This window comes from Nicotiana tabacum, chromosome 17 (assembly GCF_000715075.1).
Source record: "Nicotiana tabacum cultivar K326 chromosome 17, ASM71507v2, whole genome shotgun sequence".
Classification (NCBI taxonomy): domain Eukaryota; kingdom Viridiplantae; phylum Streptophyta; class Magnoliopsida; order Solanales; family Solanaceae; genus Nicotiana; species Nicotiana tabacum.
The window spans coordinates 99,786,016-99,798,184 of record NC_134096.1 but is presented as its reverse complement, the minus strand read 5'-3'; the positions used below and the strand labels follow the sequence as shown (position 1 = coordinate 99,798,184).

General features: G+C 39.3%; 1 protein-coding gene across 1 annotated transcript; it reads right to left on the bottom strand.

Moving 5' to 3' along the window:
- Window positions 1–4,804: 4,804 nt before the first annotated feature.
- LOC107777636 (uncharacterized) lies at window positions 4,805–6,287 on the bottom strand. The gene is made up of 3 exons (XM_016597704.2): window positions 5,995–6,287; window positions 5,510–5,639; window positions 4,805–5,432 (listed from the first exon to the last, which is right to left on the bottom strand). Exons 1-3 carry the CDS (start codon window positions 6,137–6,139, stop codon window positions 4,940–4,942), a joined length of 768 nt encoding a protein of 255 aa, XP_016453190.1. The 5' UTR covers window positions 6,140–6,287; the 3' UTR covers window positions 4,805–4,939.
- Window positions 6,288–12,169: the final 5,882 nt, after the last annotated feature.

Genomic DNA, 12,169 nt, shown 5'->3' with positions numbered 1-12,169 from the left:
GGCTGGAGTGGCGCATAAGCGAGGTTGGCTTGAGCTGAGGGATTTCCACATGTGCGAAGGATTTGTCCGCACCTGCGAAGTCGCAGATACGGAGAGGCATCGCAGGTGCGCGTATGAGAGAGGAAGGCTCAATTCACAGGTGCGGAAGTCAATTCGCAGGTGTGGATGTGCATCTGCACATGAGAGATCGCAGAAAGGTTCGCAGAAACGAAGGAAAAATCCGCAGATGCGGTCAAGTGGAGCGGAGGTGCGAGACCCCTGGACAGAACCTTAAATTCAAGGGTTCACGATTTTTCTTCATTTTGAACATTGCAAGCTCAGGATTGGGCGATATTTAAGAGGATTTTCGAGGGGTTTCTTGAGGTAAGTCATTTGTGTTCATTTTTAATCAATAATATTGTTTCCCCATTGAATTTTTCACCTAGTTTGTGTATATTTAAGGTAGAAATTTGGGAGTTTGAGGCTAGGGGTTTGGAGGGTGGAATTTGGGGATCTATGTGACGATATGGTGTCGAATTTTGGTAAATTTAGTATGGTTGGACTCGTGATTAAATGAATTTTCGGATTTTGTGACTTTTATCGAATTTCGAGACGTGAGCCCGGGGGTCGGCATTTGAGTCGACTTTTGACTTTTGATTAAGAACTTAGTATTTTCTTATGGAATTGATTCCTTTAGCCCTTGATAATTGTATCAAACTGTTTGTGGATAGATTTGAGGCATTTGGAGGCCGGTTCGCGAGGCAAGGGTGTGTTGGAGTAGGGATTTGCACGGCTTGAGGTAACTAACAGTTCTAAATATGGTCGTAAGGGTATGAAACCCCGTATTTTATGTCATGTGATTGGTTTTGAGGTGACGCACATGCTAGGTGACGGGCGTGTGGGCGTGAACCGTAGGAATGGTGACTTGGTCAATTCCTAGGAACTGTGTAGTTGAATAATTTGTTGTTCTCCGTATATTCTTCACGTGTTATAGAACTTGAACTGCAAACCATGTTAGTAATCATGTTAGACTATGTGTTGGCACTGTAGGGACCCTCAGAGGTCGTATACATGTTGAATTATCTGCTAAATTATTATTATGTACTCAGTCACAGTTTTACTTGCATATTACATCTCAGTCTCTATTATTCATTATTGATACATTATATCATTGTTGTTTGGGCTGATTATCATGATTACTGAGAGCCCGGGAAACTGGAGAGGTTGATAACTGAGTGAGGCCGAGGGCCTGATTGTGAGGATATTTATGAGATCGGGATGCACACTGCAACATATTTTATTGATTTATGCTATGATTGGCTTGTTATAGCGCTTAGGCATAAGGAGCCCCTCCGGAGTCTGTACACACCTCCAGTGAGCGCAAGTAACTACTAAGTGCACGTGCCGAGCGATTGAGATGAATGAGAGATTGTGAGGAATGAGTGACTGTGAGGTTGGAGTGCATGGGAGGACTGAGTGACTGCTGCTCTGAGATTTTGCACTTGATTTCATTACTGTGGTACTTCAGCTGGCATATGTCATTGTCATGTAATTTTTGAGAGATATTATATATCCTGTTTCAATTGAACTTGACATGAATTAATTGTTTTGGCCTTAATTGTCAAATTTGAAAACATGCCTACCTTTCTATGTTGTAATTTCTGTAATTGAGCTATATCCGTGAAGCTCGTCACTACTTTCAGTCTATTATTTAGTCTTGTTACTTATTGAGTTGGTTGTACTCACGCTACACCCTGCACTTCGTGTGCAGATCCGGGTGTTTTCGGATATGGTGGGTGTTGATTTCTTTACGCAGCTTGATCATTGGAGATTCCAAGGTAGCTGCCCGGCATTCGCAGACCTTATCTCTCCTTCCCTATCTTTCCGCTTTATATATTAGTTTTAGTCTTTCATAGACATTACTTCTAGACTTGTGTTGTATAGACGCTCATGTACTCAGTGACACCCCGATTTAGGAACTTCCGTGTCAAGTTTTGATTTTTATCTAGTTTATGATAGCTTTAGTTATTTAAACTGTTTAGCTCATTTTCATTTAAAAGTGTTAGAATATTTTGAAATGTCGGCTTGCTTAGTACCATGTTAGGCGCCATCACGAGAGGCTGGTTTTCGACCGTGACAAAAATAAAAACTGTAAATTAAATAAATCGAAGATAAGTATAGAGAGAGATTGATATATTATTCAACTTTAAACTCATTTACATAATGAAATGAAATCTCTTCTATTTATAGAAGAAAGGAAGTTGCTCTACAAGCTGCTACTGCAAGCTGTTGTATAAGCTGCTTGTAAGCTCCTAATGCAAGCTGCTGTGTAAGTTTCTTGTAAGCTGTTAATTGTTATTGTACCAGTTATAGATAATCTTCTACGTGAGTAATAATTATTCACAACGGAGTGCCGAAATGATAAGCTTTTTCAGGAGGCTTATTTCCAATAGAGTACTAAATATATAAACATATTTACGACAGAGTTCAATATAGATAAGTATCTTCAGGAAGCTTATTTACAACGGAATACTAAATAGAAATCCATAATATAATATATTTATAACATCTCCCTTTATTTAACTTGGATTTCAGTGCTCACTCCTTGCCAATAAACTCTTTTTGATGTCTCTTTTGAATGATATACTCAAATCATCATCTTTATATCTTGATTCCTCATCTTTTGTCAGAGAAACGCCTCTTCTACAGCCATGTTTGTAACACAGGTATGATATATATTGCACCAGTCTTCTGAATGAATTGTTTGTTGCCTTAGGAATTACTTAGTATACAAAGTTATTAATACTACGAAGATAAGATTTACTTATAAGATATTTGTTTAAGATTATTATTATAAAGGAGATTTTGATTTTTAATTTTAAAGTATATTGGTAAATTTTATATATTTAGGATCTTCGTTAGAGTGATTTAAGTATTTGATTTTGAAATATAGGAGTTGTATTCACAAATCACAATCAAGTCATATGATAGAGGAGCTTAGAGTAATTTCACGTTTTTCTTTCATTACTACTTTTAAAATATTATATTTTATTATAATACTTCTTATATAATTTTTAAATATTTATATTTTATTTAAAAAATTAAAAATTAATGTTTAAATTTATACAAAATAACTAAATGTGTTGACCTCAGATTTTGAACTATTCTTTTTAGAAGATGGTGATTTTAGTCCTTAAAATACTGCATTTCGGACCACTTAGAAATTACTGATATAATACACATTGAGCATTCAATATCACAATTATAAAATTTATCAAGAATCGATTGGCAATCCAGCTAGCTCATAAATTTGAGGACAATAATCATAAATTACATATGCATGGACGTTTTAATGTTTCTAATCACTTTTTAAATAGGAGGTCCCAGATAAAATATTTTAAATTAATTGAGCTTGTTACTTTGGCTCATTCTGGTAACCAATAAACCAAAAGCATAAGTACTCATTCACAGTCCACGGATCGATGATCTGTTCAATGAACCTATAACTTTATCCACGAATGACATCATGAGATTTGATATGAAAAATTGACTTAGTCAAAATCAGCACAGAGAAAAAGGTTAGCTATTAGTACACGATATACTCATTGTCAAAATCACTCTAATCCACCAAATCTAGACCCATCTACAATTGAGACACTGCTTCATTTTTTTTAGAAGTGAAAAATCACCAGACACTGTATCATGTCGTTCATGATTCGAAATTTCAGTCTTGTTTGTGTTAGAGTTCGACAAAATTGGTTGAGCATATAAAATGTTGTAAGTTCCAAATCGTCTGTTTTTAGATATATATTCAGTCATCTTTGTTTTCTGACTTGATTGATGAGCTTTTTAGGAAAGTGATGCCATTTTTTCTGTTAAAAAGATTTTGATTAGTCATCATAAATTAGGAAAAAACATATGATCTCTCATCTCCAAATTAACCAAATGGCACTCAGATTATAATCTCGAGAGCTCAGGACCTGAGTCTCCATTTAATTTTCATATCAACCATGTACTCCCTCCGTTCATTACTTGTTCACTATAGACTTTGCACACCCCTTAAGAAATAATAAATGAAGTGCATAATTTACCTTAATACATATATTAATTGATGCATATTTTTAATGGATTTGAGAACATGATTTGAAATGAGTAATTAATATTGTGGGTATAACATGAAAAAAGAAATTGTCTTCTCTTAATATGCTAAAAGTGACAAGTAAAAGTGAAAATCTATTTTTGAGAATACTGGACAAGTAAAAGCGAACGGAGGGAGTACATATGTTGTGTTCTTCTTCAAATAAAAATCCTTGGTGCTTGTACTGGTTTCTATTGCACAAAACTGCTATAACAAACAAACAAAAAAGAGTAAAAAGTCTAAGTGAAATCTAGAAAACCAAATAATCTTGAGGAAGACATATAAAAGGTAAAAATACTCGAAGAAAAAAGAGTTGTTATGTCTTACCTCCCCTATATCCAAATGAATGAAGTAACACAGTTATATACTATATCGTTTGGTATATAATTAATGCTTATGGACATTGTAAATCTATACAAAGAGAAACGATTCCCCTATGATTCTCTGTAATGGTTTCATCACAATAATGGCCACTTACTTTGAACTAAACATGAGTGGAATTTCTCTATTTTTCTTTTCATTTCCCAGTTATCAACGCCTGGATTCGTCAGTATTTTAATTCATTGGTTCATTCACCGACATTTAAGTATTGGACTTGGACCACAGAGAATTAAGAGAGAAGCATCATCAATTTTTGTAATTAAACCATATCCATCTTTATTTTGGATATTCATCAAAATAATCACGTTAAGTACAAATCATCATCATACAGACTATTAATTCTTGTACGGCAACCCGATTTTTGTTTTCCTTCTTCAAATGACATAGTAGAAGAAAACAAAATCTAACCAGCTAATTCCATTAGCACCAGTATTTAATTTCTCAGAAAATAAAACCTCCATTATATAAGTTAACTGCATAATCAGTTGTGTAAGAATAATTAGCAGTAGTAGGTTGATTTTGGATGGCCACCTTGCACTTGTCATCTACATCTAAGTTCCATAATCCTCCCCATAATCCATCCATCGGAATAGTGTCCGTCCATGCATACGATATGTCTGAAGAAGTCGTCACTACTGGTGGCAAGTCCATAACCCGATCTTGATCCATTCTCTGATGATAATTAGTGAACGCGACCATGTCTTGGTATTCGTTATCATTTTTTTCATCGTTCTTTTGCATGATCGCTTCTTCTGCTTTAGGTGAAAACTTGTTATTAGCGTTGGTGCAATTTTGTTGCTGTTGGTTTCTCTGCCTTAGATTTTTTTTCTTGCCTTGTTTTGAAGCCTTTTCTTTCTTTTTGAAATGTGTCCTCCAGTAGTTTTTTATTTCATTGTCTGTCCTTCCAGGCAAGTAACGTGCTATAGTTGACCATCTACACATTAGAATAGCAAAGTAAATAATCAAAAGAGGCAGAAGAAAGGACCTAAATATTAAGAGAGAAGAATTTACTTGTTGCCCCACAAGGCATGCAATTCAATAATAATGCCTTCCTCCTGAGGTGTTATGTGACCTCTTTTAAGTCCAGGCCTCAAGTAGTTCACCCACCTTAGCCTGCAACTCTTCCCGTTCCTATTCAATCCTGCTTCGACAACAACCAAATTTTCAAAATAAATATTGGAAAACTTAAAACCAAATCCTAAATTCTGAGACGGATTCAATATTTATACTAAATAGATTCAAGATTCCGATCCGGAGTTCTTTCAAAACTTGATATTATATTCAACTTTGCAAGGGTTTTCACATATATATACCATTGGCCTATGTACTGAAAATAATAAGTTCAATTGAACTTGCTCCGGGCGCTCTAAATTTGTCTCTACATAGCCCGAGGTAAAATCTAGAAGAAAAACATTTTGCTAGAAAAAACATCTCAAAAGATAAAGAAGCATCATTAATTTCTTCGTACACCTCAGTAATTTATGCTTAATCCATACCTGCACAACGAGATACAGAACTCCATCTTCCCTCACCATGCAAATTAACGTACTCAGAGAGCAGCTTATCCTCTTCAGGAGTCCAAGGTCCTTTCCTCCATCCTTGTTGATCAGAGTTAGCTCCCCAACCCATGATTCCAACCATTGTTTGTTTAATGAATATAATTGCTGAGTACCTTTCACTAAATCTTCTTGATTACTAAGTAAATATGTTGTCTCCTTTTTGTATGACACAGTTTGTCACAGGCTAGTCTACCATATATATACCCCTCATCACCTTGTCAATTTAACGTCCTTTTTAATGCATTAATCTGATCTCACTAACGTTAAAGTAACTCAGTTTCTGCTTCTTTATTACGAAATCATTCCTTCCCACCTCATAATATCTGCCATGTGTTATCCTATGTTGCACCCGACTTGATCCTTAACCAATTACTATAAACCAAGTGTGCCTTGGAAATCTTATTACCAACAAAGGAAAAGACAAATATTCCTTAACAAATATTTAGATTTAGCACTAGCAATTCCGTAACAGAATTTAAACGCATGCTTAATCAGGAGATTTAACGTATGATAGTGTAAAAAATATGTATTTTAACATGTTGTAATAAGTAATTTGTTTTAGTTTTCTGGTTACTAATCACACTTGTTGTAGATTATTATTTATAGTTATTTTTTCACCGGATTGTGAAAAAAATTCTTCGTGACCTCATGAAAATTAAACTCTTAATCATGGAATAATGACCTCGGATTTATAAGCCGTGAAAATTTTGAACTTAGTGCTTGGTTGTTGGCATGTCCCCTTGAAAATGGCTTATTGACCAATGTTTATGTAACAAATGTTGATGTGCGTAAGCCTCGGCCGTATACTTTAAACATAATTAAGTACTAATAGCTCTAGCCTTAATATTTTAAGCAGAGGAAATCGAAGCTTCTGGGGATTCCGATTAGGGATAATGGCGCATTAGAATAAATGAAAAGGGATGCGCTAATGAGTCATAGGATGGACACGTGGTCAACCTTCGCAGTCAAGTAGCATTTCAAGTAATTTAGGGCATTGTTAATTGGCTCTAACTCATTAGTTTAAGTAAATAATGCCATATATAGGTAATGATGTGTATTATGGCACTAATTAATACCTATGCTTTTGTAAAAGATTGCGATCCAGCGATTATCTGAAGATATCAGTTTGGATTTTAAGAGGAAAAAGTTTGATTGACAGTGATATTATGAAAGCTGAAAAGTTGTTGGTCTTCAGTTTTCTCCTCTCCTTTTCGCAGTTCCCCTTCAAAGGCAACTGTTAAGAAACAGAATTTTATACTTACCCCTTACGCGATTTTACAGCATGCATACTCATTCCTGAAAGTGAATGTGAAAATATATATATATATATATATATATATATATATATATAATGAAACTCAAGATTTCTATTGATCAAAGTAATGTACAAGCATTTATTAATTTATAGATTAGAGTTAACGTCGACTGCCCCAAAATTTTCCCTGTTAGAAAGCCCGTATAGATATGTAATATTAGAGTAAATTTCATGGGTGATGATTCAACTTTGTGTTCATTACCCAAAAGTTACTTTTCTTTCTTTAGGGAGGGCTTTCAAGACGTATATTTTAAGTACATTTCGAGTGACTTTAGATTTTCTTTTACAACTTAATTATATTATATATCATGTTGAGTCAATTAATTTTGTAGCTCTTTATTTTGGTAACTAAATATTTTTACTTATCACCAAAGAAACTGTACAAACCGTAGCTAACTAACACAGTTAGCTATCCGCGAATTCATCCACTTCTACATGATCATAAAGAGCTCTACTAGAATCTAAACATATATACTTCCGGTCTAATTCTAACTGGAGCTCGCATACTACAAACACAAGCAATATCTCTTGCTAATTACTCACTAGCTCTACACACCTTCTCAAAGATTCTCATGTTTCTTTCTATCCAAATGCTATAGACATACTCTGCATACATCATCTTGAACAGCTGTGCAGGTTTTATGGCTCTTTACAAACTTATTTTTAGTTTTATGACTTTACATCTTTTGTACAAATGGAAGATTTACTTTTACACATAAAAAATCTGTCTTTTACACATAAAAAATATGAAAGGTCATTTTCTTAATTTTAAAATTATAAAGGGGCATGGTGTACAAATAACATCTGCCTTTTGATTGATAATAGAATTCTTTTTAATACGTAACCTACACTTGTGTTTTGGTTGATATTATGATGTCTATTAAAATGTAGAGCTCATTAGTGTTTTGATCAGTGCAATAGAATCAGTAAAGAAGATGCCCTAATGACTCATCGGATGGATACGCGGTCACTTGGCTGCTAAGTAGCATTTTTAGTAAATCAAGGCATTGTTTAATTGGGTTAAACTCATTATTTTAAGAACATAATGCCATATATAGGTAATGATGTGTACGTATTGTGCCACTAATTAATTCTTAATGAAGCCTCTCTAAGAGATTATGATCCAACAATTAATAGTTGAAAATATCAGTTTGAGTTTTAAGAGGAAAGCTTGAAGTGATAGTGCGATAACTCCCCTCACCGCGGGCCAGCCTTCTTCCTGTTCCAGGATTTTCCAAGCACGATCATGTGCCTGTCGGTGGGGCACGCCCGTAGGCTCGCCCCAACTTGTGCCGCCCGTAAGATGCCTAGGCCCTTGGCCCTAGACATGTCGTGGCGCTTCATCTTAGGATCACAATCCATGCGCGCCCTGGGGGATTGGCCTAGGACATTCCTTGTCCTTAGCCCAAGACTGAGCATCGCTCCCGCGTGCACAGCCCAATCCTCAAGCTTGACACTTGCCTAGTGCATCCGCGACTAGCCCGTGCCTCGCCCGAGTAAGGCAACCTTTAGCCCTTGGCCATTGTCATACGCCTCTTTCGTGCCATACCCATGCATAGCCCTCTTGCAGCACGCTTCCATTTCGAAGTAGTACAGTGTCGCCCACACCTGCACCTTTAAGCCAACGGACCCTTGCTTGCATGGTTGAACCAAAGCCATGCTCACAAGTCGACACATGATGCCCCCATGACAGGTGCGTCAAGTATCCAATCGGCAAGGAGGTCTCTTTCCAACATTCGGCAGCCCGCGGGACTGGCCGTTCCACACTAGCAGCCTCCACTGCCCTTTTGATGCCCAACGTTGGCCCGAAGGCGTCGCGCCGTCCATACGAGTTCCCAAACTTGTGTGGATACCTTTGACACTCCTTTGAGACATCTAGGCAGGCCCTTGGGGTTCGCCCCCAAGGCAGCTCGTTCTATGCGGCTCGGTGGCAGCACGCATGGGGGAGGCAGGTCGGAGCTTTCATCACCTATACCCCCCTTATATATGCTTAAAATTAAAAAGCCCAAGTTGCCCGAGTAGACTACTCTACGTCAGACCATCAGAAGGCTCTTTTCTCACCAGTTCTTGGCCGAAATCACAACTCCAAAATGCGAGTTGTGACATCCTCCCACACTCATAATGTCATCGTCCCCGATGACACATCATGGCTTAAGACATCCCGGAGTCTGCCCCCTCAGGTATGCCCATTCAAGCTCCCTTTGTCCTGTGGGTTGGACTTCCTCGAAGTCCTTTCTCAAAAGGAGTCGTGCCCCATGCACTTCTCCCCCAAGTATCTTCCAAGCGTGCCTCTGCACTTCACCTCCATTCGGTGTTCACTTGGAAAGTGCCTCCGCACTTGCACCCTCTGGTGTCTAACTTTGTGATTGACCCACACTAGTCAACTCACACCATGACCCTCACGGCCTTCATATCTGTCTAAAGCTTTCCTTCACAGGTTAGCACATCATGTGCTCTTTTGACGTCGCTCCCGTAGCCTTTCGCTCCCGTAACCTTAAGATGCCCTCTTTGGCATAGCTCCCGTAGCCTTTCACTCCCGTAGCATTAAGACGCCCTCTTGGCATAGCTCACGTAGCATTCCGCTCCCGTAGCCTTCAATTGCCTTCACTACCTTGAAGATGTGTTCGCTTCCAGACCCACGACTTCGCCCTTATGCCTCTTGCATAGGCGGGATCCTCCCACACTCAATGTGGAGGATACATCTTAGCACTGTCGTCCCACTTGGCATTCGGCCAGCACTTGGGACGACCTTTGGTGAGTACTACATTCCCAAAGTCATAGCATCGCCGCCTTTCCGAACAAAGCTCTTTGTTTTCCAGTTGTCACTTCCTCAGCAAGTAGCCAATGCTCCCGGTAGTAGTTCAATACTCACCCTATAGACAGGTACTCTCTTTGTCCTGCTAGCACGGCTTCCCGGTTCGGTGTGCCTCGCACTTGGACACTCTCGGTCCCCGATCATTCGACATACCCCTTTCCAGAATGATGACACCTTCTAACTTGGAAACTCGCCCCATTTCGAAGCTTCGCTATACCCTCGAATCCGATTCCTCACCTTGGCAATGCCCTCAGGCAACCCAAAGTCAAAGGAAAGACACTCAACATGATGCGTTGCACGCATCCTTGGAAAGATCTCCGCTATGATCATGCCTCAAATTTATAGTCCATGGCTCCCACTCTTCATAATATGGTTGCATGACCTGGAAAACATGGCATTCTCTTGGCCATCCGACTCATCGGCATATCACCTCATTTAGTAGCACCTTAGACTCACGAAAGACAATGGAATCACCCATTTCTTTCGTCGACCATCAGTATCGGGTTCTCGATCTTTGGTGGCATATGAACATCAATCTCTGCTTTGATGTGATCTCGGCACTGACATCCAAAATGCACTCGCCATATCCACCCTTTGCCTTGACATTGTGCCATGGCATAGTATGGCCTTAATCAGCTCTGATACCAAGTGTCACGAGCCCAAATCCTTACATTGGGTAGCGGCACCTGCTCGCCTGTGCGGCGCCCGCGGACTCCCCTCGCCGCGGGCCAGCCTTCTTCCTGTCCCAAGATTTCCCAAGCACGATCGTGTGCATGTTAGTGGGGCTCGCCCGTAGGCTCGCCCCAACTTGTGCCGCCCGTAAGATGCCTAGGCCCTTGGCCCTAGACATGTCGTGGCGCTTCATCTTAGGATCACAATCCATGCGCGCCCTGGGGGATTGGCTTAGGACATGCCTTGTCCTTAGCCCAAGACTGAGCATCGCTCCCGCGTGCACAGCCCAATCCTCAAGCTTGACACTCGCCTAGTGCATCCGCGACTAGCTCGTGCCTCGCCCGAGTAAGGCAACCTTTAGCCCTTGGCCATTGTCATGCGCCTCTTTCGTGCCATGCCCATACATAGCCCTCTTGCAGCACGCTTCCATTCCGAAGTAGTGCAGTGTCGCCCACACCTGCACCTTTAGGCCAACGGACCCTTGCTTGCATGGTTGAACCAAAGCCATGCTCACAAGTCGACACATGATGCCCCTATGACAGGTGCGTCAAGTATCCAATCGGCATGGAGGTCTCTTTCCAACATTCGGCAGCCCGCGGGGCTGGCCGTTCCACTCTAGCAGCCTCCACTGCCCTTTTGATGCCCAACGTAGGCCTTAAGGCGTTGCACAGCCCATACGAGTTCCCAAACTCGTGTGAATACCTTTGACACTCCTTCGAGACATCTAGGCAGGCCCTTGGGGTTCGCCCCCAAGGCAGCTCGTTCTATACGGCTTGGTGGCAGCACGTATGGGGGAGGCAGGTCGGAGCTTTCATCACTTATACCCCATATTGTGCCACTAATTAATTCTTAATGAAGCCTCTCTAAGAGATTATGATCCAACAATTAATAGTTGAAAATATCAGTTTGAGTTTTAAGAGGAAAGCTTGAAGTGATAGTGCGATAACGAAGTTGAGAAGTTGTTGTGGTGCTCTTCTCCTATCTTTTTCGCAGTTCCCCTTCGAACTAACTGTTTGGAAGGCATTTAGATGTGTGTAAGGTCATAAACGTCCATATTTAGCTATATATTCTCTAATTTATTGGTGGTAGATGTTAATCAATAAGATACATACCCGAAATTTAAATTTATGGAGTTCAACCTTATAAGTTATTATTAGTTTCTACTAATGTGCGTTGCACGTTAATACTATATCAATTGAAAATATACACAAGAAAAAAGAATTATTGTAAAAACGCAATTAATTTTGTGTAAAACATTAAAAGTTCAAAAGGAATAATTAGGTGGCAAGCTTAACTTGAAGGATATTTGC

Coding starts and splice junctions, on each gene's coding strand:
- LOC107777636 (XM_016597704.2), bottom strand. CDS start 6,139: ATGGTTGGAATCATGGGTTGGGGAGCTAACTCTGATCAACAAGGATGG. Junction 5,640..5,994: donor TTCTGTATCTCGTTGTGCAG/GTATGGATTAAG, acceptor TTGTCGAAGCAG/GATTGAATAGGAACGGGAAG. Junction 5,433..5,509: donor CATGCCTTGTGGGGCAACAA/GTAAATTCTTCT, acceptor TCTAATGTGTAG/ATGGTCAACTATAGCACGTT.